General features: G+C 47.9%; 1 protein-coding gene across 2 annotated transcripts; it reads right to left on the reverse strand.

The window, feature by feature from the left end:
* Nucleotides 1-395: 395 nt before the first annotated feature.
* On the reverse strand, nucleotides 396-17,991 carry Clptm1l (CLPTM1 like). Of its 2 annotated transcripts, none has more exons than XM_052742913.1 (17): nucleotides 17,768-17,991; nucleotides 17,142-17,242; nucleotides 15,517-15,706; nucleotides 13,856-14,001; nucleotides 12,785-12,863; nucleotides 10,201-10,318; nucleotides 9,777-9,871; nucleotides 9,069-9,153; nucleotides 7,213-7,316; nucleotides 6,299-6,364; nucleotides 5,740-5,790; nucleotides 4,889-4,971; nucleotides 4,114-4,148; nucleotides 3,308-3,363; nucleotides 3,177-3,221; nucleotides 2,440-2,555; nucleotides 396-955 (listed from the first exon to the last, which is right to left on the reverse strand). In XM_052742913.1, the coding sequence occupies exons 1-17, from the start codon at nucleotides 17,927-17,929 to the stop codon at nucleotides 871-873; spliced, it is 1,617 nt and encodes a 538-aa protein (XP_052598873.1). In that variant the 5' UTR covers nucleotides 17,930-17,991; the 3' UTR covers nucleotides 396-870. The 2 variants fall into 2 exon arrangements, with proteins under 2 accessions (XP_052598873.1, XP_052598872.1); XM_052742912.1 differs by having other exon boundaries at nucleotides 13,856-14,004; nucleotides 17,768-17,990.
* Nucleotides 17,992-23,411: the final 5,420 nt, after the last annotated feature.

Consider the following 23,411-nt stretch of genomic DNA (forward strand, 5'->3'; position numbering starts at 1 on the left):
AGCCTGGCACCCCAGGAGGAAGAATACTGTAGAAGAGCAGAAGAAACTGTTTTCAGCTACCCACAAACCTGCAGACACAGCCAAGCCCCAGGTCACCAGAGCATACTTCAACTGTTCTAACATTCCATTTGCCTTTGGAAATACTTCTTTGCAGCCTACTCCCCTCCATGGCATTTCTCCTAAAGATGTGACCAACCTGAACACTGGCAACTGTGACCAGCCACTAAATGACAACATGAGCTCCTAGGACATCTGTGGCTCCACAGCTGGGAAACACCCTGGGCATTTGTTCCTTTCAATGCGGAAACAAACCTTTCTTTTGTATTGATCTCTGAGAGAGGTTTAACTTATAACATCTGCAGTACCTTTTATGCTATTATAGATTAAGAAAAATGTCACAGCCAAAGAAATTTATTTTAAAATAGAAACATACATACATTAAGCTTTAAACAATCAAATTTTAAACAAAAGAGAAAAAGAGCCATTTGATCCCAGAGTCTGTACAGAACGACTTTCCATGTGTGTAAAATCCACATAAGGAGCACTTGGACAAGTTGATGTGGAAATCCATCATTCTCCCTACCCATGCGTGCTCAGGTGTCCACTGGCTGCCATGGGACACTCATGCACTGAGAGCTACCCTTGGGTGACTGTCTGCTGGCACCATCACCAAGACCCAAGTTCATGTGGGGTGTATGGCTAAGTGCTATGGTTCCTTCCAAACACGAGAAGAAAGAGTGCTCAGGGATACTGAGAAATGCTCAGAGGGATTTGGCAACGCAGAAGATGTGGTGTCTAGGAATTCCCCTAAAGCCCCCAGAAATACTCAACTGTGTTGTGCAGTGCTGCTGGGGGCCTGGGCCGAGATGCTCAGTCTGGGTGGGGCTTCCGCTTGGGCTGCTCCTCGTAAGACTCTCCAAATTCATTGACCCTGCTCTTATCCACAGGGTAAAGCCTGCAATGGTAGGGATGGATGACTATTAGCAAGACAAGCCCTTACTGTCCTTGAGAGGACATGGCTCTTCTGATAACATCCTCCAATAATCTGAGCCACCTCCAAGTCAGGGACCTTCATAGGTCTGGGGCCTGCCTCTTATCTCTCATGTGCTGCACTCTGCAGTGTTGGGGAAATGAGAGCTTGGCTAACCAGAGAAGGAAGACAGGAGCCCTGCAGCAGGGTGGGACCTGGAGAGGCCTTGCTGTGGGTAACTGTAACAAGTTATCCAGGTAGTTACCAAAACTAGTTCTAGACGATTCCTGGCTTTGAGCACTCTGCTCATAGTGGCTATGCTCTTCAATCCCGCAACCTTCCACCCTAGCAACACAGCCCTGCTTCTATGAAGACACCAAAGCAGGAAGGGATGCAGCGTCCACTGTTTGAAGCTCTCCTTGGTGCCCCACAAACAAAAAGACAACCAGACCTTAGCTTTAAACAAACCCACCTCCTATCAAAAGCCCTGGGGCTGGGTCTCTGCATTAAAGACTTGGAACCACTTCAAGGGGGCCCTGCTGGCTTGAGACGGGATTCTCACAGAACAACCCTGCACCAGGTGTTTCCCACAAGCTCACTTCTATCTTCAGATGTATCAGGGAACCAATTATAGATGTGAAAACCTAAGAACCAGACTTCATTCAGCACATAGGTGTGGTACTGTGTGCCTATGACAAAAGTCCTTCCCAGACACACAAGTGCATTGACAAACAATCCTAGTCCAGGAACTTAGCTTTGGGAAGACAGGCTCATCCTGTATCGGATGGCCAGTTTGGAAAGCTTATAGGAAGCACTGTCATCATATGGGGATGGAGGTGTGTGTGTGTGGGGGAACTGCAACCTCCAATGGTAGCTACTGGGGGATGGGAGGTGAGGTGGCAACACTCTATAAAGAAGCCCTTTCCTCAACATGGACCTAGGCTCTGGGGTCAGAGGACATGGGTAGCCTAAGCCTCTATTGGTTTTTAAGGCTTATTCCAGGAAATCCCCAAACCTGGACCTACTCTAAACACACCCACAGGCAGTGGCTACATATGCACAACAGAAAGGCCACAGGCCAGCCAGGATGGGCAAAGGAGGACAGGCAAGTATTTGTGTTTTACTATATCTCCTAGAGGCTTTCCCTTGTCTGAGCTGGTAGCTTGGATGTGCTGTTTTGGTCTGAGGCCCTGGTGGCTACTAGCTGCTGCTAATGGGTTCAGTGCAGGCCCAGGTGAGAGAGCCACTGACCTCCATCTGTAGGGCATGCTGCCTAAAAAAAGACCAGCACCCCCACCCCTGCCTCACACTGGAGACCTGTGCTTGAGGACAATCTTGCACTGTCATTACAAGACACAGCTGAAACCTATTTTGGGCAACAGAGAAAAGCCACCACCTGCCAAGTCTGTCTGAGACAACAGACAGGTGCAGGCTCTACAGCCAGGGAGGTGCTGCATGTACACACTCACCACCTCTGGTAAAGGTAGACCAGGAACACCACGTCATCTCTGAAACAGGCCAGCCGGTGGGACGTGGGCATGGTGATGATGAAGGCAAAGACATCATCAATGAAGGTGTTAAAAGCCTGTAAAGCCAGATGAAGCAGTGAAACCACCACAAAACTGGAGTCCTACACTTTATAACCCAAGTCGTCAGTGAGCTGCTCCTCAGCAGATGGCGGGACCTGTAACTGTGATATTCACAGCAACAGCGAGAAGATCTGGTGCAGCACCAGAGCAGCACCAGGACACTGGGTTCCAGGCCCACCATAAGGACCTGCAGCTTTCTGTGTTGGGAACCAAGAAGACAGCTGGGAAACAAGAGCAGAGCAGCCCTGGGGCTGGCTCCTCAGAGAACTGAAACTGTGTCCTGTAAGCTCAGTCTACCCAACCTGTATGAAGGGTTCTAGGCTCTGCTGGGAAGACACAGAACTCTGTTCTCAAACACTGAATTACTGAGCAAAATATATTTGTGTTTTGACAATGTTGCCAAAAAGGAACGTGACCTTTCCCTCAAAACTTTCCCTTACTGTGACTACGAGAACCTTCATTGTGTAGTTGGTGGCTTTTGAAAGTTTGAAAAGATGTCTTAGTTTTTTTTAACAAAGTGGACAGGGCCAAAAGTACTGTGTGTCTGTGTGTGTGTGAGCTCATGTGCACCCCATAAAGGGTCTTCCAGCCATTCTTAGCATGGACCTGGTGCTTACCTTGTAGGTAAAGGCCTTCCAGGGCAGGTGCGCCACTGACTTCATCTAAAACAAGGAAGACACCATAGGTCAGTCACAGGCAACACAGAGAACACAGGGCTATTGCCTTAGCAGAGACACCTTGGCCTTACCTTGTAATTGACAAAGAGCTGGGGCAACATGAAGAGAAAGCCAAAGGCATAGACACCTGTGGAACAGAAGACATCCATGAAAAAGAACCAAACATCCATTCTGCTGGGGCGATATAAAGAGACACCCAGCTCCCAAAAGACCTCAGCTGGCCTTGTCACAGCTTCCTGGCTAATAAACCCACCAAGAATCAAGGACAAATAAGAAAAGCAGCACACTTTTTACTGATTGCTGCTAACTTTTGTTTTCAAGGATCAAGTAAGCGCTGGACACCAGGGTCATCATAAAGGCACTGGGGAAGGTGCCAGGATTTAAGTCTGGGACTCAGACCTGGAAGCATGACCATCGAGAGCTACCTGCTTATTGAGAGGCTGCCTGACCTTTATGCTGCTCACTGGTACACCCCAAAGCACGAGAATTCAACGCTTTGACACTTGGCCATGTGCTCTGAACCACACACAAGCAGCAGGGCATTGACTAGCCTCTCAGTGTGTCCACAAAAGGTAGCTTGCCATATTCTAGGTCTGGTGTTCTGGGAAAGTCTATGGAATGAGATGTCAGATGGGATCTGAATGCTACTGTTGCCTATTTTTAGGGAAGGAAACAGACTAGCAGAAGAAGGACCCAAGCTCAGGAACAGGCTTGTTCGATGCTTAAGCCCCACAATGCTGGGCACTGTATGAGTGCTAAAATAAGGGACTAACTAGCTTTTCATCCTAGAAGCCTGTACCACCAAGTGATGGACAGGAACAGGTAAAGCAGCACCTACTATAAGCACTATCACCAAGGAGGAGACACACAGACTCACCATTCACAAAGCTGTTGATGAGCCAGGAGTACCAACTGAAACAGAAGTAAAGAAATTGGGATCTGAGGCCAAGGGCATGTTGCTGAATGTTAAAATGAAGAAAAAGCACCCTTCTAAAAAACCACTTTGACACTCAAGCACTCAGCATAGCTGGACTAGCTCTCTATGTTAGTAGGCTCCATGTGGGGAGACACCACTCTGAAAGGACAGATTTTAGTCCCAGGACTTCCAGGGAGATATGAACCCATGTACAGCATTCAACCCTGAAATCCTGTCTAGCCAGGGCCACGCTGTCCACCCATCCTAATACCTGACCCCAGAAACACATCTCTCCACCAGACACAGGGTCCTGAGTCTTCTTTAAATGATCAAAGCACCATCATGGTGTTAGCATTTTCCTTTTTCAATCTTTGTCCAATCTCTGTATTCAAAGTCAGTGATGGAGTAGGGGAAAGCCTGCACTTCCCAGGTTGAAGGTATACATGCCTATGTCGGCTATGTGGTTCCTACAGCCTTCCTGAGTACCTGAGATGCACAAGGGCATGTCAGTGGTTCCTGTCCTCTTCATAACCCAGAGGAGATGAAGACCCAGGACTGATTTTCAGAATAGCAGAAGCAAGTCCTGGGCTGCATCTGAGAAGGGTCTCCAGTTCTAGGCAGCCCAAGTGGGAGGGTCCCCAGTTCCAGGGAGCCCAAGGTGCATGTGCCCTATGCTCAGAAATCAAGCTAGGTTTTTCAGCTGGGAAGATGAGGGTGTAAACTCTGCATCACCCACCTCTTATACTTGATATTCAGGAGTGAGTAGACAGCGCCCCCAACACAGAGAGGGTAGAGCAGGTAAGACAAGTACTTCATGGCCTGTGAGGGACAGAGGCAGCTTCTAGTTAAATAACTCAACCACCAAACACCTCCGCAGATGCACCATCTAACTTATGTCAACAAGAGCAAGCAAAAAAGGCAGAACCCCAGTAACATTTCAGGTAATAGCAAACTGTGTGTAATGGCCATGATAATTCTGCCAAGACTCCAAAGAGAGAACCTGCATGCATACCACTGGTAGCAATGACTGTGATGTATCACCCCTGATGCATCAGACAAGCTGCCTGCATCAGAGTGGCAAATTCAGCCAGGAGAAACCAAGGAAGCACCTAAGTCACAGACCCTGCAACTGCACCACAGGCCCTGTATTTACTCTACTTTGTTCTTTGTTATCATCTCACTAAAATCTGAAATGCAAATAGCTGAGCTTAGAACTAAAACACCAAAACCATTCTGTACAGAGACATCCTGTTAACCCAACATGTCCCACTCCTAAGGAGCAATGGGGAGGCTAGGACCTGGATGCTAGAGGGCTTCCTGTGGCCTCTATATGAATGAACAGAGAAGCCAGCTGTTTGGTAGAAACAATTTCCTAAACAGCAGGAACTCTGTCCAGGTGACAAACTAGGAACCAGTGGTCTGAGAGCTTGTTCCTTCCCTGTGAAGAGGGTTCGTCCACATGTTCACCCTCAGGACTCCCATTCAGGCTGGTTCCATCCCATCTCAGGACAGGTTCTCTCCCCAACCCCTCCATATTGTAGCAAGGGCCCAATCCCTCATGGTATCACGGGCTCCCCAACTGCTTACCTGGGCATCGTACTTCTCAGTCTTCCTCTCAGACTCACTGTGGGTGCCAAACTGTTGTAAGATTAACACAATGTCAGCTGACTCGGGAGACTACGGCACAGCAAAGCTAGAACTGTAGCAATAATGGTGTGGGCCATTACACCGCTCTCAGTGCCAACGCTGGCTGCACCTAGCCTTAGGCTTAGGCACTAGCCACTCCTGCCTCTGTTTCACCAGCATAAAGGCCCAGACCTTTTGCTTTGCTTCTACTGAGTCCGCTCAGTCTCCTGATGAATCAGGTGAAGAAAGAATTAGTAACTGATCAGAAAGCTGACATGAGCTCTATCAGTGAGGTCTTACAGCCAAGAACTGCACAGCCAGCCTGTGTGAGGAGTCTCCCCATGCTGTGGGGCACTTTTGCATGCATATGCCTGTGTGCTGGGGAGCTCTGTACTAGGCAGCAAAGACAGGATAAAGTGCCCCCAGACGGTTCAGCTCTAACTTGGACACAATAAGAAATGACAGCCTGGCGAGTCTGTTCAGGAAAAGCTGTGTCTGGGGCAGTCATCACAGGTCTCACCTGAAACACAGGCCTCAGGCCTCTCCAGGCCACTGTCATTTTCAATGCCTTCTTCACTTTCCAAAGCTGGAGGGAGAAAAGGAAATCTACATTTAATTCTGAGATGCTGGATAAGGAGCTAAACTGTGAAGGACAAGACCTGGCACCCATCATCCCTCACCCCACTAGTCACTGTTTCTGTTCCCTCTACCTCTCATGGTCATTTGTGGACTGGGAAGCTCTGCACCATACTCTTGGCTGTCCACTAGGTGGATTGTGCAGTCACTGGTAAAACACAAGGAAACCAGTACTCATACCTGCTCCAAACCAAGATAGTCTTCCCCCTGGGCCCTAAGCCTCATCCTGGACTCAATGGGGATCCATGCCCTCCTCAACATCCTTACTGCAACCTTGTGCCAGTAGTATTTACTAAGGTCAGGTCTAGCACATTGCCTGAGTTGGATTTTCATGCTGTCACTGGGACAGTCATTGAGTTGCAGTGTCAATGAAGCCCATCTCTCAACAAGCATCCACAGCCACAAGGGCCAGTACTCAACAGAACCAACTCTGAGAACTAGACCCCCGGGGCCTGCCCCTGCTTGGTCATAACGAGTCATGTGCCATTACTCTCCACATGGCTGTTCCATCCCGAATTCCAGTCAAACCAGGAGCTTCTCCAAAGCCACATCATCCATCTGTTTCACTCAAAGCACCTTATCAAACTTGTTAACACAGGGTCTACCCAACAGATCTACTGTCCCAAGATGTACCCTCAGAGACCTCCTTACCCAGCAGCTGCCGCCCTGAACTTGCTTCCAGAGGTGTGCAGGTCCTCAGAGGGCCTCGTTTCAGCACTCAGAACAGCTGAGCAAGTGCTGAAGTTCACAGACCTCACAGAAACCCCATCCTGACCCAGCATGGTACCCAGGGCTCACCTCAATGGCAGCCCCAATACCAGCAGGGATAAGCACCAGAAGGCTTGTTTGTTCATCCAGCAAGAAGAGGAAGATGACCACGGTGCTGAAGCAACGCCAGAGCACTGGGGACATGAGCATACAAGGTGGTGAGGGCATACTGCAGCCGCCCTTTGCACACACCCACACCCACCTTTGAACCTGTCACCTCCTCCTCTCCAGTTCTCTTCGTTTGCCACCCGATTAAAGAAATCAGGTGGGCTGTGTGTGTGGAGCTTAGCAGTAGGGCCTTTACTTAAGAGTGCACAAGGTTCTGGGTTTCACACCCCGCACCAGGGGAGACAAAAGGACAGCAGATAATGATGCAACTTTTCTTTTTTTTTTTCTTTTGGTTTTTTCGAGGCAGGGTTTCTCTGTGTAGCTCTGGCTGTCTTGAAACTCACTCTGTAGATCAGGCTGGTCTTGAACTCAGAGATCTGTCTGCTTCTGCCTTCCGAGTGCTGGGACTAAAGGTGTGCACCATGAGAATAAAGGTGTGCATGACCACCACCCAGCCAATGACACAACTCATAGAAAGCACTTTAAATACGAGGCCACAAAATGGAGCAGATGGCAGAGGGCATGGTCTACGCAGTACCAGATCTGGGTGACAGTCACAGACAATGGGTTGGCTGTCCTGGCCGAGTGCTTGCTTGTACCCTTACTCTACACTCTCCTATTTTGTACCATTTTATAGTTTGTACTTTTACAAAGCTATGCTTTTGTTCATAGGCTGGACTTTGAAGACACAGTCTGGTCAGGGCCACTGTTGTATGGTATTTTGTGTTCTGACAAAGCTTGCCTGGAGGTCAGAGGAAGGAGCTAGCCACTAGTTAACCATAGAGGCCAGGCAGTGGTGACACACACCTTTAATCCCAGCACTTGGGAGGAGGAAGCAGGAAGATCACGAGTTGAAGGCCACCCTGGGTTACACTAGATTAAACCAGTCTAAAAGAGAAACAGAGCCGGGTGGTGGTGGTGCAGGCCTTTAATCCCAACACTAGGGAAGTGGAGACAGGAATATAAGACGGGTGGAGACAGGATCTCAGCTGCCCATTTGGTCTGAGGATTCATAGACATAAGTTTCTAGGGGCCACTGCTCTGCTTCTCTGATCTTTCAGCTTTCACCCTCGATATCTGACTCCAGGTTTTTACTGTTAAGACTAATCAGGATCACACTTCAGGCCACAGTTAACAGAGTAAGCAAGAGGCCTCTCCTCCATAGGTGCCTGGTGACAGACACTGAGCGGCTGTCTTGGCAGCCTTGTGTTTTACATCCATGGGGGCTGATCCTGGCAGTCAAATCCAGCTCCCCCTGAAGCAGCATCCCCATTCTATCCCTTATACCTGCACCTACACTTACCTCAAAGGCCTGTCACCATCACAGCAACCACAGCAGTCAGTGCTCCTTTTGTTATACAGCAAAACCATCACACTGGATCATGTGTAGTGAAACAACTATTCTGCAAAGTCAGGTCTCACTGATGAGGACACTGCTCCAAGCACTGAGAAATTTACTATGAAAACTGACCCTAAATCCAGCAGCCAGAGCTCCTGAGGCAAGGGACAACACCCTCAGGCATCCGTTTTGGAGCTAGGAGGGAGATGGTAGACAGAAGGTGTGGTGCTATATTGAAATCTATGAGCAACCAAGCTGCCTTACAGGACTATGCATCCTGTCTCCACTGGCAGGCCAACTCCACATCCTTACAAAGAAGGCCTGTGCCCCATGGCCTATAGCCTCAATGGGACTCAGAGATGCTCACTGGCTGCTGAGATTGCTAAGGCAGGAGTTCAAGGTTTCACAAGGAGCCACTAGGCAGGTGAACTATTCCTACCTGCTTTAGTAGACATTCCAATCATGCTCTTCTTCTTCTTCCAGAAACTGATGTCATTTTTAAATGCCAGGAAATCAAAAAGAAGCTGTAAATAAGAGACAGGACAGCAGCTTACACTCCAGTCACTTACATCACTTTCACTGACCAAGTAATCTCCCTCAGGTTCAGTAAGACATGCTCACTATCTACCAAACCTGCCCCCCTACACATTTTCCATAGGTCAGAATTGTGGAACTTGGAAGGAGACATTAATGTATTTCTCAAACATTTATCTCTGACTCAAATCCCAGGCAGAGCACCTTAGGGTGTGACCAACCAGGTAACCCAACCTAGGTCTCAGTCCCTTACTTAGAGCAGTACAACCTCTCACTGTGTGACCTCCTACAAGCATCCTTACAAAGCTACATTTGCTTTGGGGTGACTGGTACCGGAAGCTCACTATACCCATGCTTCACTACCTTGCACCCTGCCTGCACCCAGCACATTGGTCACAGAGCTCGCTAGTACGTCTGTGCTCTGCACATGACACACAGACAGGACTGCTCACTTTCCTAGCTGAAAAGTCTATTAGGGGACAACACAGAGGCTGGGGGCTGTGCAGAACCCATGATCTAGGTCACCTGACCCCAACTGTACATACCAATGCCCATGGAGCCACCCCAATGTCTGCCCCTAGTCCCTGCCACAAGAACCCAGGGGACAGCTTACGTGAAATGCTGCAACAAAGAAGGTCAATGCTAAGAGATATAAGTTGGTGTCTACAAAAATTCCCTTCACTTCATCTGCATCTTTTTCTGAAAATCCTGCAAGGAAAACACATTATAATTCAAGAAGAGCCATTTCAGTCTTACCCAATGTCACAAATATTCTTCTGAATGTAGAAAACTCACATCTTATCTGGAGCAAAAAGTCAACAGGAGCTGTGGCATTTAAAATACTGTGTTCTGAATAAAGCCAATTCTCAGCTAGTTCCTAAGGTTACAATCTAAGAAATACAAGGAGCTGAACCACTGTAAGCTGCTTGACCACAAGGCCAAAGTGACCCCATAAATGACGAGTAGGAAGTGAGCAGCATGGCTTAGGATCACCAAACACCCCATGCCACCTTAGCTCAGGGCCCAGGGCCACCCACCGAACTGCTGCAGGGAGTACACGGCATCCTGCATATGGATCCAGAAGCGCAGCCGCCCCAGTGAGATCTTGTCGTAGGACACAGTGAGTGGCAGTTCAGTGGTGGAGCGGTTTATCACCTGCCAAGAGATCCAAAGGTGAGGGGGACCACAGAACATGGCCAGGATTCAGCGCAACTTTGGACAGGAGCTTTCCCAGATATCATCTCTGATCTGAGAAGCACAGGTGCTCTACTGACTTACCCTCACAAGTCCTGACACCTGGGAGATAGGCTCACAACTAGCATTGGCTAGAAACTGGTCAGCTCACTAGCTGAGCTAAGGAACAGGTTTGAGTGCCTGGCTGAGGTGCCATGGACCTGTGCTAGAAGGGTAGGAGACTGTACACAAGAGGGGCATCCAGGCCTAAGTGCTCTCAGGTGAACCATGAAGAAACAGCACTTGAACTCACACCCCACAGCAGGTAAAGTGTGACCATGATGATGGTGCAGGACATGTACACTAGTGTCACATTTCATGAGTTGGAACACATCATCTAACCTTCTATCCCAGTCTCCTGCCGTGAACACTGCTGGTGTCAAAGGCATGATGGTCGTACACAATGGAGCTGGCGACCTGAAATGTGTCAGGGTTAAGTAGTCACCAGACCTAGGACTTGGCAGCTAAGTGCTGGGGCTCTTCACAGCATGGATACGCCACTGAACACCCCTTAAATGGCCAGACTTGTCCCAGGGATGCCACTGTAAGGTCCCATCAGACAGCCAGCTGGTTGGACTACTCTAGCAGGCTAGGTTGCCCCCTAAAGATGACATTCCTCTGAGAAAGGGCTCACAAGAGGCAAAGCAAAAGATATACTATGGTGATATTTTATTTGTACTGAAATGTGATTTTATTTGTATGATAATAAAGTTGCCTGGGGGTCAGAGCTAATAGCAAGCCATAGCAGAAGCTGGGCGGTGGTAGTGCACACCTTTAATCCCAGCACTTGGGAGGCAGAGCTAGGCAGATCTCTGTGTGTTCAAGGATACAGCCAGCGTGGAGACACACACCTTTAATCTCAATACCAACCATAGAAGACCTGGAGGTCTGTATAGATGGGCAGTGACAAGGAGGTCATGTGGTTGGGTTTACAACCAATGAGAAGGCAGAACAGAAAGTCTATAAGAAGGCATACACACAGGAAGTAGGTCTCTTGCTGAGGAGGACAGCAGTGGCAGTGAAGGGTAAAGTTTTTAGCTCTTAGCTATCGTTCTGACCTCTTGGGCTTTCATCTTTGCATTGGCTCTGTGTTTCTTATTTAACAAGACGGTTACATCTACAATACATAAACAGGTATCACAGCGAAGCTAGTTGCCTACATGTTCACTTAAGGTACTATAGTACCTTAAGGTACTGTAGCTTGTAAGGGTTCCAACAAGAAGGACCAGAAAAGAATATACAATCTGCAGATGCTGGCCTATAGCCTCTATCGACACTAGCTTATATACAAACACTAGATACTCAGCCACAAAAATAGTCACTGAACGCAATTTCCCAATTGCTTGCAAGAAATCAGCACTATTAGGTCTTCCAGTATGTTTACAGACAGTGCCAGGTTTACAAAGTACAGCCTGTACATTTCACAGAACCCAGAATCCTGAGCTTCAAACAAGAAAAAACATAGTCAGAGAAGGAGGTCAGAAGTCAGTCAGGCCTCCTTACTAGAGACTGGCCTGCCCCTAACCCACAGGTCATCTAGGTCAGATGGCACCAGATGGAAGTGCAGGACAGTGGGAGCCTGTCACCCTGAGCCACAGCCAGCATCAGAGCCTGGGCAGGATCTGAGGGGTCCTGTGGCAAGCTCCCTGTTCTCCGCGCCTTGGCTTCTGCTCGAGAGACCAAGGCTGGTTGTCAGGGAGCACTCACAAACATGGTGGGAGAGGCGCGCAGGTGTCCACCTATAATCTTTGCAACCTGTGACCCCAGTCAAAGCTCTCCTTTCCTGCCCCTAATCACTTCCACTGTGAAAGAACACTGACACAGTCCCTGGCAGCAACTATTGCAACCAACAGGAAATATTGAGCATGGTACTCATGCAGTGACATTAACTATTAACCACTGTTATTCTCCTTATAATGTAAAGCCAAAGTTCAGCCACGTTTCTTCTCTCAAAACACCCTTATTCTCTCTAGAAAATAGCACCTTTATTGCTACAACAAGGGCACCAGAGTGGCCATCTCATCTCCACAGGACCTTGGCATTGCCCATGCTATCCTGAGTTGTGGCTCCCTCTCAAGATGGGTTCAGATATGAATCTCTAATTCCATAGCAGGACTAGTCCTGAAGACAAGAAGCTCTTAACTATGAAGCATCACAGGTCTCACATATCAGGAGCAGGCATGCAGGCCATTCTGGTGGAGCTCTGTGGGACTACCACCTAAGATCCTAATGAATGACCCAAAAGTCCATCATCAGAAGGTCCCACAAGCAGCCACCACAAAAGTCAGAGCCCAGCCAGGTACTGAGACCTCTATGTGGCCCAAACATGGGCAACACTCCCTACTCTGAGGGAAAGCTTTGTGCCGTGTCTAGGAGAGTGTGGCTCACCATCAGGTCTTTCACCCGGTTGCTCAGCTGGTCGATGAACAGGATGGGGAGGTAGTGTACTGTCTTCCCAAGCTGAATCCTGGGGGTTTGAAGCACAAAAGTCTAAAGTCAGTGTCAGATTTATCCCCTTGGGGCACTAAATATGTGGAGAAACTAGGCCACCTCAGGAGCATCCCACCCAGCATCACTGTTGGCTGCATCCTGGCCACTGGAATCTCACAAGATGGCCTTTCCAAACAGAAGCATGAGAGGGTAACACAGCATGACAATAGTTATAGCCACCAGCAGGGACACAACCTCTGGAAAGCTATCCACACACTGCTGCAGGTTGCCTGAGAGGAAGGCTGGAGACAGGGTCAGAGCTGGCCCTTTCTGTACCAAACGTTTACAATCTGGATCATGTACACAAATCAGATTTTATGAAGTTCTTGCTTAACATGTACAATCTTGATTTAATTCCCCAACACCAGACACAAAAAGATTCAAAACTTACAAAAGAAAGTATGAAACCTCTGACAATATCAGAAAAACTATCTGTTGTGAATATAAGTGATTCTCAGCCATTTTCAGAAGCAACATGACACCATAATGGCACACTGATAGATCTCAACACTGGGCTTTCTGAACACAATCACAGTCACACTTAACTAAGGATGGCAAGTAATATTTAGGTCACAACCTAGAGATGAAATCTTAGACTTAAGTGAGTCTAGCTACAAAACCAACATTTCACTGCCCAGGCAGCATGAGAACAGCGAAAAGCAATAGGGTACATAGCAGTCAGTTAACCTCTGCTTTTTTGTTTCAGCCCAGGGGACATTCTTCCCGGACTAAAGAGGAAGATGCATCAGCTGGGAATTCACTCTTTCTGTCAATCCTGTCAGGCACCTTGATCATCACAACCTCCGGGTGGTAAGCAAGGAGCTGGATAGGGTCTGTAGCAGCTCACAACACAGACAGGGTCCAGAATAAAGGCATGGTATACTCTGTTTGGGCTCACCCACTACAGATGCCTGCTCTGCCATCAGTTCTAGGAGTAGCTTCCCTCCCAGGGTTCCACTTGAGACTTACATCTTCATGTACCGATGCACATCTGCAGGCAGGGAGGACCCATCAAAGACAAAGTCATCCACCATCACATTCAGGGTCAACCTGGGTCGCCAGTGAGAGACGGGTTCGTCCAGGGCATTAGATGGCTTCTTCTCTGCTTCTATCTGCTGCTATAAATAGAAATGGAAGCTATGCTACCTGGGTCCAGCCTGGAGGTCAGGGCCTTCACCTGAGAACCCACTGGCTCTCTAGACTGGGAAAAGTGGGAAAGGAGGCCTAGTTGAGGGGTTCCAGTGACCTTAAGCTGTCAGTCCCAGACTACATCCTCCTTCCTCCCAACTGGTTCTATGAGATCTTGAGGAGGCAGAGCCAAGGGATCAGGGACTGGGGAACTAACAGAGCAAGCCTGCATGCCTATGAGCTGGGGAGAGACTACCAAGAGACTAAACTAAACCAGATATAAGTGAACAAAGAATGGTCTGAAAGATGCACAGGATTGGGTATTAATTCTAGATAAAACTAAACCCAGGGAGAAAACTCTGGGTAAATCAACTTTATCTGAAACCAAGATGACTTGTTCAGGAAGCAGCACCACCCTATTTCCTCCTGAACAGCTGTCACACAGCATCTCATGTCCCAGCCAAAACAGCAACAGCTTGCACTGAATGGTTTCAGATGCTCCATACCTGTCACATACAGGACACCAGCCTGCTCCTCACACTTCATCACGAATCCTCCCATCACCGCCCCCCTCCACAAACAGACACAGCAGGGGACAACAAACAGAAAGAGGGTTTATTTATTTATTTATTTATTTATTTATTTTTTAAGACAAGGTTTCACAGTGTAGCCTGGCTGTCCTGAACTCACTCTGCAGACCAAGCTGGCCTCGAACTCAAGAGACCCACCTGCCTCTGCCTCCCGAGTGCTGGGATTAAAGGTGTGTGCCACCACCACCTGGCTAGGAAGAGTATTTTATATTCTGCTCCTAACCTCTAGGCTGCTTCCTGCAAAGTTGCATCATTCTTGTTTTGTCTTATCTTCTACTCTATATGGACACAGACATTGAATATTTCTTACTTTATGTCTATGTCCATGACTGATTCCCTTGCCCCCAACAGTCTTAGTCTACAGGACAGATCGGTCTGGAACTCATGACAACCCTCCTACCGCAGCCTCAAGTACTAGAATATCAGGAGTGAGCCATTTTGCTTGGTTGAATAACCACTTTTGTGAGTAACTTTTTCTTTACACATAGTTTCCTACAAGTGAACAAAATACAAATAGTACCTATATGCTCCCTATAATTTAGAATTATGAGCATAAGAAGAAATGCCTAGTCATGCAGTCCTGCACAGTGTGTGTTCTCTGTGTGTATATGCACATACGCGCATATATGATGGCTCTCACCAGAAAGTACAGGTGAGCTCTGAAGTGTAACTGCCTTACCAGGAAGGCATTCACACTTGCCCAAAGATGCAGCAGTCCTAGAGCCAGAGACGGAGTCTGCTGGACTGCTATGAATCACTGTCCAACACTAACCTGTTGTAGTTATCTGCAAATCCATGGGCTATTATTTGAAAGAAAGATAAGTATGACAGTAGTATTCCAATTGTAAGACATGTATACAAACTCTGAACAAGAAACACAAGCTTGCTACAGTGATCTGTTAAGACACCTACCTGTGCGGCAGACTCTCCAGTGAGCAGGTTAATTTCTTCTGGTTTGGGGATCATGTAGGTAGTCAGAGGACTGATCAGGTGTACCTGTTTCCCATCATGCCAAGGGAGAATCCCAGCATGATGTAGGAAAATATATGCGTACAGCGTCCCATTGTTTCTTGTTTTCTTTGGTACAGAAACATTAACTGTCCTAAAACAGAACAGTCATTTTAAACATGTACATGTTGAATTCTAATTTATTATGTAGTCCAGACAGTACTCAAACTCAGATTCCTCCTGCTCCAGCTTTCCAAGTATCTGGGATTAAAGGTGTGCACCACCATGCTGGCACACATTGTTTACACACACATGATAGTTAATCATCTCTTTAGATTTACACAACCTAATTTTAGCTCAGAAATACGAAAAATGAAACCCACCTGCCTATGACTTTTTAGAACACAACCGTTTCCTGAGCACTATGAAACGTACAGTACTCCCTGCCTCCATTTCAAGAGCCTCAGAAGGGACTTGCTTTAAAAGCCATGGTGGGAACTGCTACAAGGAGAAACACACAGGGGATGGACTTCTCTAAAGCTCCTAAGCAGAGATGCCTCTACCAGGGAACCGAAAGGAACTCCAAACACACAGGTGCTGACCCCACACAATGCTCTGCTGTCATGTTTCTGGCAGATGCACACTGAGGTGGAGCTCAGAAAGGGCATTTCCAGGAGTACTCATGTTTCTACAACTTCCTTCAAGCTCCAAAATGAAAGTTTCACTATCTGTCCTGGACAACTGACATGAGTGTGATGAACAGAAGGCAGTATTTACCGCTATAAAACTAAACCTAACTGAAAAGTAAATGGTGCCAGCACTTTCCACCCCTGTTTTAAGAGGATGGGAGTTGGTAATCAATAACTGCCCTAAAGTCACAGGCTAATAAGCCTGGACAATGATGCACTGGTGGGAACTGAAGACTGGGTGACTAGTGAGTCCAATGCCTGTTGGGCAATATAGAACCTTGATTTGATGAGCAAGTCATTTAAAAAATTTTATTGAACATTTACAAGTTAGAATCATATGTCAAATGCTAAACCATGTTAATTCTCAAAAGTTATTGTATGCAGCTGAGTACTGATGATCTATTCCAATGTAAAAGGTCACTTAGTAGCCGGGGTGGTGGTGGTGCACGCCTTTAATCCCAGCACTCGGGAGGCAGAGGCAGGCAGATCTCTGTGAGTTCCAGGAAAGGCGCAAAGCTACACAGAGAAACCCTGTCTAGAAAAACCAAAAAAACAAAAACAACAACAACAACAAAAACAAAAGTCACTTAATTATGACTTTCTGCATAATGCTTTCCACTATCCCGCTTTCCCCTCTTATAAGTAATACGTGAACTACTTCTACAGGTAAATCAATGTACTACTCCTTGGGAGACTACATGGGCTATGGTAAACCACACTGCCATCAGACAGCAGTAAAAGCTACTTTCAAGTGACAAACTCATCATCTGTGACTTCCAGCTTGAAAGATTACACGTATATCCTAGTCAGGAGTGCTTCTCTAGAACATCCTCACTCTGTACACAATGCTATCAATGACATTGTGGAACCCATCCCTGGCAATCTGCCCTACATTCGCACCTTTCAAATTTGGACTCCACATCAAAGTCTTCTACGTTCAAGACCAGGTCCACATTGTTCTCTGCACCAAGGCTGGACCGTGTGGTGGTGTAAACACTTAGCTGGAAAGAGTGAACAAGAATGTAAGGCCAAAAGGTCCTGACAGAAATCATCACTATAGGAGAGGGCAGGCAACTTGAGGGCTACCTCCCAGGGGGAGAGCTTGGACTTGGTCAAAATGGTCTTTTGTGTGACACTGCTGTGTAGAGCTGACCTGTCGTGAATCCCCACTGGAACCAGGAAGTGACACCGGTAATGTAGGGTCAGAGGTCAGCAGCCTGAAGCATACGGCTGGATTACTCCCAGTGACTTCCACTGGGGTGCCATTAGGAAACACATGTGGGGCAACTCGACCTCAGTAATAATCAGGGCAGAACAGGGCACCAAGGGGTAACCAGAGGGCAGCAGAGAACAGAGAAGCCCAAACGCCAGCTCTCACTGCCACCTCACCAGAACACTGGACAGTGACATCAGTGGTAGTAGCGGGCAACGCCAGGGGCCCGCATCCCGTCCCTGACCAGTGTCAGTAGGGGCACGGGGTAGCACCCGGCCGGGAGGCGCCCTCTTGGGGCCCCCCCGACTCTCACCTGCAGCTTGGGCCGCCGGGCCAGATAGGGCTGGATGCAGTTGGAGTCGCCCGAGCACGGACGCGTGTAGACGATACCGTACATGACCCAGCAGGTGTGCACCACATACACCACAAACACGCCCACCACCAAGCTGGTGAAGGAGCTGCGGCCGCTCCACATGGCGCCGCCGCCGCCTGCGGGCCAGGCGCCGCCGCCGCCGCTCGCGCCCAGCAGCCGCCCGCCGCTCACGGGAGAGCCGCCGCGCGCCGCCGCCGCCGCCGCGGGGAAACCAACGCGCCTCGCGCGGGCCGCCGGCCGCCCCGCATGCTCCCGCCGCCCACACCCGGAGCCGCGGGATTCGCCGGATCCGCCGCCGGCCACCGCGTCCGAGACCCAAGCCGCAGGCGGAAGTGGCCGCGCGCGGCCCTCTGGGAACCGGGCGCTCAGACACGCACGCGCGTCCGCACGCCGGGCGCGTCCGTGACGTCAGCCTCCCGTGCGGTCCTCCCGGCGTGCCCCGCGGGGGCCAGGTGGGACTTAATATTCGGTAGGACCTTTACCTGGAAGGACGTCCTCTTGTGCACTGCTTTCCTTATTCCCGGCGCTCTGCAGCCTGGACTGAAGGTTGACGGCAGGGTCCCAGGACGATGACGGGCGAGGTGGGGATCATAAAGCTGGCCTCCCAGCTCTTCTAAGTCTAGGGTAGCGTCCAAAAAAGTTAGGAAAAAAAAAAAAAAAACCCAGGAAACTCAGGAAACTCCTAATTCTCGGGTGTGGAGTTACCATATTGATAAGATGCAATTCAAGATGGGCGGAACAGGTCATAAAGACTTTTACAGGTCAGTTGCCACTTTTGTCAGAAGAAGAATGAGTCCTTGGGTAATATAAACGTGGGTCCCGCCTAACCTCTGAAGAGGTAGGTTCTGTCTCAAGCCAATCTATGTTTTCCCGACTTGCACATCCATTACACATCCAGATAAAAGCGCCTGGGCGTCTTTTTAATCTCCTTTAATATTTCTTCCTTTACAGTGTACACAATTTCTAGAGGGAAATGACCACTACTGCGACAGCCCAGAGCAGTGGCCAATAGAGATAAGGTGGGAGGAAAAGGATTTTTCCTGTTTTGGGAAGCTTGTTGGCAATTGGTGTTTTCCTCACTCCGTGGTGGGCTCACAAGCCCATTCCTGTCAGAAAAGGAGTTTTTGGAGCTCAGTGTACCAGCTTTGCTCTGTTGTGGCATTTTCATGTTTCTTGCACATAGAACCAAAGCATTGTTAGGCATTTTGTAAAAATGGTACTATTAAAATGAAAGTTTCAGAGATGAAGCACCTATTTCAGCATAAGAGTGTCTTAGAGTTTCTATTGCTGTGATAGACACCATGACCAAAAGTAACTTGCAGAGGAGGGCTTATTTTGCTTACACATCCACATCACAACACATCATTGAAAGATGTTGAAGACTGAAGCAGAAACTATGGAGGCATACTGCTTACTAGCTTGCTCCCCATGACTTGCTCTGCGTGCTTTCTTACAGCACCCACGACTACCAGCTCTGGTGGCACTGTTCACAGTGAACTGGGTCCTTCCACATAAATCATCAATCAAGATAATGCACCACAAGCCACTCCGGTGGGGCATCTTGTTAATCCAGGTTCCCTCTTCCCAAATGACTCTAGCTTGTGTCAGGTTTTCATAAAACCAGCCAGCACAATTGAGCCCTACACAGCTTGTCAGACAAGCACATCACTGTTAAAACATAACCTTTCTTCCTCATCCCCAAGATCTCATATAATATCACAGTATTAAGTGTGGGAGCCTGTTTTCGGGTTCCTCGTGGCTTTACCCAGCAGGTCCACATAGAGGTTGATTAGGACCATGGGCCTGAGTGCAGGTGTCTGAGATGGTCTGCACTTGGCTGTGCTGGGGGCAGGGGAAGGTCTTTTGCTCCACCCCTTGGCGTCTCTATAATTACCCCAAGGCAGAGACAGTCAGGGCCCGTTGGAATAGGTTCCAGGCCCTCTCGAGGCTATCCTTTATTTTCTATCTGTTTATCTCCACAATATTCTCCGCAATATAAATCTTTCTATCTAATATTTCCTGCTGCTCACACTCAAGAAAACTCTGGGGAGCTGTGGGGTTGGTGGGTAAACGCCCCACAATTAAGCACTTCAACTTTTTAAATTCCCTGGTGTTAAAATTCACATTTTGAAATTTCAGTATCTTTAAAATATCCAAAGTCTCTCTAAAATTCCAAAGTCTGTCCAGAATTCCAAAATACCTGTAAAATTCCAAAAATCCTTAACTGTGGGATCCTGTAAAGTAAAAACAAGTTATATATGGTCTTACTCTACAAAGGAAGAACCAGGCACAGTCACAATCAGATCAAAGCAACCCCCCTCAATTCAATGATGTAAAAAATTCAGTGCTTGACACTTGGGGCTCATGTTTTAGGCGCCAAAGAGTTTTCCACAGCATGCAAGAAGTGTCTCCACAGCTCATACCAGCTCTACTCCATGGGTGCTGCTGTTCTTGGTGGTGGTTCCATGGTATTGGCATCACCAAAATTCTGAGTTTGCGATACGACTGGGCTGCACTTTCACCAATAACCTCTCTTGGGATGTCTTCAGGGACTTCAGCTCTACCACATAGTGCCAAGACTCAGCTACACTCCACGATCCCTTCATGCCTTCAAAACCAGTACCACGTTCAAAACTATTAGATATTACCAAGTTTGGCTGTCAGCAGGAGGCACAACTGTTGGAATTCTTGGCCACTCCCCCAGCTACATGACTGCACATATGCAGTTCAGTAGCCAAGCAAGGGGCCTTACGTCCTATGTAGTCCGTGAGCTGTGTGATCACGTGATTTGCACACAGCATGATCACGCAATCTATGCGCATACCTGGCGTAGCTTCGTAAGCCCACATGTGCATGTGCAGGGGAATCCATAAGAAGTAGGACACAGGCTCCCCCCCCCCCCCATGCACATGTATTCCACAGGCCTGGTTACGCTCTCTTCTGTCCCTCCTCCTAATAAAGCTCTGATAGTGGGTTTTGTAGTGCTTTGTGGCCTTTCTCGCACAGTAAAAGCACTGCTTAATGAATAACACAGTGCCACCGTACTAAAACCAACAACAACCTTGGCCGCTTCCAAAATGGCTTCTATGTCCTGACTCTGAGGAAGCACTTCTCAGAAGATTTTGCCTCAATGAGGCTGGTTTCTTCTCTTTTTTAATTAATTAAATTTATTCGTTTATTTTACATCCTGACTGCAGTTTCCCCTCCCTCCTCTCCTCCCTTCCCCTCCGCCTCCCTCCTCTCTGTCCCCACCTCATCCACTCCTCTGCTTCTGTTCAGAAAGGAGTCGGCCTTCCATGGTGTCAACAAAGCATGGCATATCAAGTTGAGGTAGGACTAGGGAGCCCACATGGCTAGGCTCTCTACATATGCATGACAGCTGTGTAGCTTGGTCTACTTATGGGACTCCTAGCAGTGGGTGCAGGAACTGTCCCTGATGTTTTGACTGGCTTTTGGGACCTGTTCCTTATACTGGGTTGCCTTACTTAGCCTTAATATGAGGGGAGGAACTTAGTCCTACCTCAACTTGATTTGCCGGTTTCTTCTTAATCACAGTTGATTCTCAGTCTCAAATGACCAGTATGGATTATCCAACCAAAGCAAAGGTTTTATTTTTAGTGATTCTTAATTCAAAGTGTCACATAAATAGCCCTGATAGAGTGTTTGCTTTGATCTAAAACTTCACAAGTCAGGCCTCTCTGCATTGTTTTTGACATTCTTATCTAGTGCGGAATATTTATTTATTTAACTATGCACAGATGTGTTGCATTTATTTAATTATGTAAAGATGTGTCTCTGTTTTACCTTGTCTGTCTAAGGCACCTGACTGGTCTAATAAAAAGCTGAACAGCCAATAGCAAGGGAGGAGGTATAGGTGGGACTTCCAGGCAGGGGGAGTAAGTAGGAGGAGAAATTTAGGCTCAAAATGAAGAAAGAAAAAGAGATGCCAGGGAGACACCAGGGGCCAGCTAGCCAGACACAGGAAGCAGGACATACAGAATGAAAGAAAGGTAAAAAGCCCGAGGCAAAATGTAGATGAATAGAAACCAGTTAAATTAAGTTAAAAGAGCTTGTGGGACAAGCCTAAGATAAGGCAGAGCTTTCATAATTAATAATAAGTTTCCATGTCTTTATTTGGTAGCTGGTTGGTGGCCCAAAGAAAATTCCAACTACACTCATCATTCGAGCTCACACAGAACTGCCCATTGACCTTTGAGCATTCAATGACTCTTCTAGCCCATAGTTCAAATGCTACTGTAATCCTCCTGAAAACACATAGTCAGGTCTGTCACAGCAGTAATCCAATGGTACCAAATTATGTCTTAGAGTTTTTCTATTGCTGTGATAAACACCATGACCAAAAGCAACTTGGAGAGGAGAGGTTTTATTTTGCTTACACTTCCACAGTACAGTACTGAAGGATGTGTCAGGAACTCAAGACAAGAAACTGGAGGTAGGAACTGAAGCAGAATCCATGGAAGAACATCACTTCCTGGCTTACTCCCCAGGTCTTACTCAGCCTGCTTTCCTATAGCACCCAGGATCACTTTCCCAGAACAATCTGGTGGAGACATTTTCTCAATTGAAGTTACTTCTTCCCCAAAGACTCCAGCTTGTGTCAAGTTGACACAAAACTGGCCAGCACATGGTTCGGGAGGGTTCACAGGGGAACTGGCTTTGTCTGAACAGGTGGGAGCAGGATTTGTGGATGCAAAGACTGCTGTGGCAGAGGGCGGGGCTGGTGCTGGGTCACAAACCTCTATGGGGCTGGAGCAGAATCATTAGATCCATCTGAGACTCCCTGTCCCTTTTGCCCTTGTCAGATGAATCTCCTCTTCAGAGTCACTTATTTCTGTTTTTACCAGCCTTGCACTGATGTCTGAGTCCAGCTGATCACACCGATGTAACCCTAATGTACACAAAGCCTGCAATCTCTTGCTCACAGCTTACTCTTTGTATTCTAGTCAGCCTGTGGATGAACCTATGGTCTTCAGTAGACTGGTGAGGTAAGGCTCTTGGGATCTACAAATGCCACGACACAGGGAGGCCTCAAAAGTAGGATTCAGAACCCAGGAACTCCAGGATTTCCCACCATTCCCCAAATGACTAATTTTTTGTTAGGTTCCAGGCCCATTTTTTTATAGATGAAATGGCCTTAGTATCACCTTGGTCACTATCCACCTCTGCTGTCGTTTGGGGGTCTGTATAGCTGCACAGATGTCCTGAGGGATTTGCTGTGGTGGATCCCGCTGTATGCACTTGGGGCCTGGAGTGTTGTTTTCACAACTCCTGCATGAGGAGGGGACTCCAGCATCAATCCCCTTGTGATGCTGACAGCTGAAGCCTGGCCTCTGAGCTCAGTCAGCATGTAACAGTATTCCAAGTTGGCACTCTTTGACAAGCACAGTTCCAGCAGAGCCTCTTGAATTTACTATTTGTCCCTCAACATTCTTTACAGAGTAGATCCCCCAAAACTGGTGTCCAACCTTTACTGGTCTCTTGCCTTCATAGTCCATCCAGGCTCCAGTACCCTGGGCAGCTGGGTATAATTGAAGGCTAGGTAGCTGTGACTGCTGAGGCACTA

The sequence above is a fragment of the Peromyscus californicus genome, unplaced genomic scaffold (assembly GCF_007827085.1).
Source record: "Peromyscus californicus insignis strain IS unplaced genomic scaffold, ASM782708v3 Scaffold_18__1_contigs__length_77618521, whole genome shotgun sequence".
NCBI classification, from domain to species: domain Eukaryota; kingdom Metazoa; phylum Chordata; class Mammalia; order Rodentia; family Cricetidae; genus Peromyscus; species Peromyscus californicus.